This window comes from Chaetura pelagica, unplaced genomic scaffold, assembly GCF_000747805.2.
Source record: "Chaetura pelagica isolate M959 unplaced genomic scaffold, ChaPel_1.0 scaffold963, whole genome shotgun sequence".
In the NCBI taxonomy this organism is placed as follows: Eukaryota; Metazoa; Chordata; class Aves; order Apodiformes; family Apodidae; genus Chaetura; species Chaetura pelagica.
In genome coordinates this window covers 762,767-765,223 of record NW_009952705.1, presented here as the reverse complement: position 1 = coordinate 765,223, position 2,457 = coordinate 762,767, and the positions used below count along the sequence as shown (strand labels likewise).

At 59.7% G+C, this 2,457-nt stretch overlaps 1 protein-coding gene across 1 annotated transcript in view; it reads left to right on the top strand.

Moving 5' to 3' along the window:
* Positions 1 to 1,194: 1,194 nt before the first annotated feature.
* Positions 1,195 to 2,457, top strand: part of FKBP10 (FK506 binding protein 10, 65 kDa) — a 3,187-nt gene continuing 1,924 nt past the window's right edge. Inside the window, exons 1-4 of the mRNA XM_009994150.1 lie at positions 1,195 to 1,336; positions 1,646 to 1,835; positions 2,075 to 2,220; positions 2,308 to 2,457. The exon at positions 2,308 to 2,457 is cut by the window's right edge and continues 151 nt beyond it. Coding sequence (XP_009992452.1) covers positions 1,249 to 1,336; positions 1,646 to 1,835; positions 2,075 to 2,220; positions 2,308 to 2,457 — 574 coding nt within the window. The 5' untranslated portion in view covers positions 1,195 to 1,248. The remainder of the gene's footprint in view (positions 1,337 to 1,645; positions 1,836 to 2,074; positions 2,221 to 2,307) is intronic.

Sequence of the window (2,457 nt, the reverse complement as noted above, 5' to 3'; positions counted from 1 at the left end):
CAGCCGCAGGTTTCGCAGCCCCCCGAGGAGCCTGCAGAGCCCTCAGGGTGCCCGCGGCCCCTGCACACCCTGAGCTCCAGGGTGCTGGGGGTGCAGGGAAGCCCATCTCAGGCATGGGCAGCATTTGGCCCTCTCTGAGACACACTGCACTCGGGAACATGTACTTGCATGTGCCACACAGGCAGGGAGGACACACAGCACTTTGAAACGTGGCAGCAGCAAAACCCGTTCATTACCTAGCAGGTTTCACTCCCGTTGGTCTGAGTTTTCCTCGCTCTGTGGATCCATCTTGCTCCACTCGTGCTGCCTGTAAATCAATTTACATTGGAGGAGCCCCTGATCTGCACCACCGTGAGCATGGGCAGAATCAGGGACACAACAAAAGGAAACAAACTGAGCTCTTCTGGAGCTCAGCCCCAGCCCTGCACAGGAACAAAAACTTACCAGACAGGCATTTTTCAGAGCTCTGAGAAGCAAAGGGTTTCTGCTCCAGATAAATGTGCCTTATCTCTTGCAAGCATGAATGGGGGGGGGGGGGGGAAAGTAGAACCTATAAGCTCCAGGGGCAGTGGGAGGCTGGGGACATTCACTGCTGAAATAATGCCTTGTCCTGACTGTGCTGGCAGGAAAAAGCATCATCTGCATGTTAAGGGATGAAGGATTTCCATTTATCTGAAATGGCCCCGGTTGCTTCTTGAAGTATTTTAAGATTTAAAAATAAAAACAAATTTGCAGTTTAAAATTGAGGCCTGGGACGTCTTCTTTCCTGCTCACTGCATAAAGCTCCAAATGTGCCATATGCAAAATTATTTGGGAGCAGCAGAAATGTCGGGAGCTGCTGCCCAGGTGAGACCTGGGGAGGGTGCTGGTCTGTGATACCCTGTGTCCAAGGGTGCTGGCTGTGCAAGGTCAGGTGGAAGGCAGCTCCACTCTGGGCAGTGCAGGATTGATCCCATCAGGATCAATGTCTGTCTGCTGTGGGGCTGAGCTCTGGGTTCTGTCTGCAGCACCAGGACCCACTGGCTGCAGTGAGTTTCCTCTCTGCCCCTGTGCTCACCTCCCCATGTTTGCAGGGTTCATGTTTGGCTCTGGAGCCCTCGGCACTGCCCCTGAGCACCCCCAGTGCCAGCAGCTTTGGGGGCTTCACCCTTTGTCCCTGCTTTGCTGATGGGTCTGTCCCTTTGCCCCAGCTATGACCGAGGGGCCACGGTGGCCGGCGTGGTGGGCGTCGGGCGGCTGATCACGGGCATGGACCGGGGGCTGCAGGGCATGTGCGTGAACGAGCGGCGGCACCTCATCGTGCCCCCCCACCTGGGCTACGGCAGCATCGGTGTGGGTAAGGGGCTGTGGCACGGAGGGGGGGAAGGAGGGAGCGACCCCCTGGGGCTGGCGACAGGCCCGGTGCCCAGCTGGAACCTGTTGCTCTGCTGCCAGGGCAAGTGGTGCCTAAGCAGGGCTTCCCTGGAGAGCAGAGGTCCTGCTCCCCACCCCCCGGCTCTGCTGCTTTCCCAGGGGCTGGCACGTGTGGCCAGCAGCCCCAGGCAGCTGTGGGCTCGGGAGGGCTTTAGGGGACAGAGACCTTGGCTCACCTGGGCTCGGTGCAGGTCCCACCTAAGGTGCTCTGTCCTGGCTGCTGCCCCCTTAGCGGGGCTGATTCCCCCAGATGCCACTTTGTACTTTGACGTCGTCATGCTGGACATCTGGAATAAGAAGGACAAGCTGCAGATCACCACCCTCTCCAGACCCAAGCACTGCAACCGCACGGTGGAGAACTCGGACTTTGTGCGGTACCACTACAATGGCACCCTGCTGGATGGCACCCCCTTTGACTCCAGGTACCAGGCACCCATGCTGGGATGCACCTGAGGGGCAGGAACCAGGGGACACAGGCCCAGGGCAGGACATGGGGGCTCACACTGCACCTCAGCCCGAGCAGCCTCCTTCCATGCTCTTCCTCCCTGCATGGCTGGTGCAGCTCTGTGACCCCCAAACCAAACCCCTGCCCAGTACCCCAGCCCATGGAGCTGCCATGGCCCCTGATCTGATGCCCCCCCCCCCCATTCCTCCCCACCAGCTACAGCAAAGACAGCACCTATGACACCTACGTGGGCACCGGGTGGCTGATCAAGGGCATGGACCAGGGGCTGCTGGGCATGTGTGCCGGGGAGAAGAGGAGCATCATCATCCCCCCGTTCCTCGCCTATGGGGAGAAGGGTTACGGTGAGTTGGGCATCACTCCCAGCCCTGACCAGAGCCTCCCCAGTGCATCAGGGCCCTTGTCTGGGCTGACTCATGTCCTCTCCCCAGGGACTGTGATCCCACCGCAGGCATCGCTGGTGTTCAGTGTGCTGCTGGTGGACTTCCACAACCCCAAGGATGGTGTCTTCCTGGAGCACCTGGAGGTGCCAGAGTCCTGCCAGCGCAGGGCTGTGACCGGGGACTTTGTGCGCTACCACT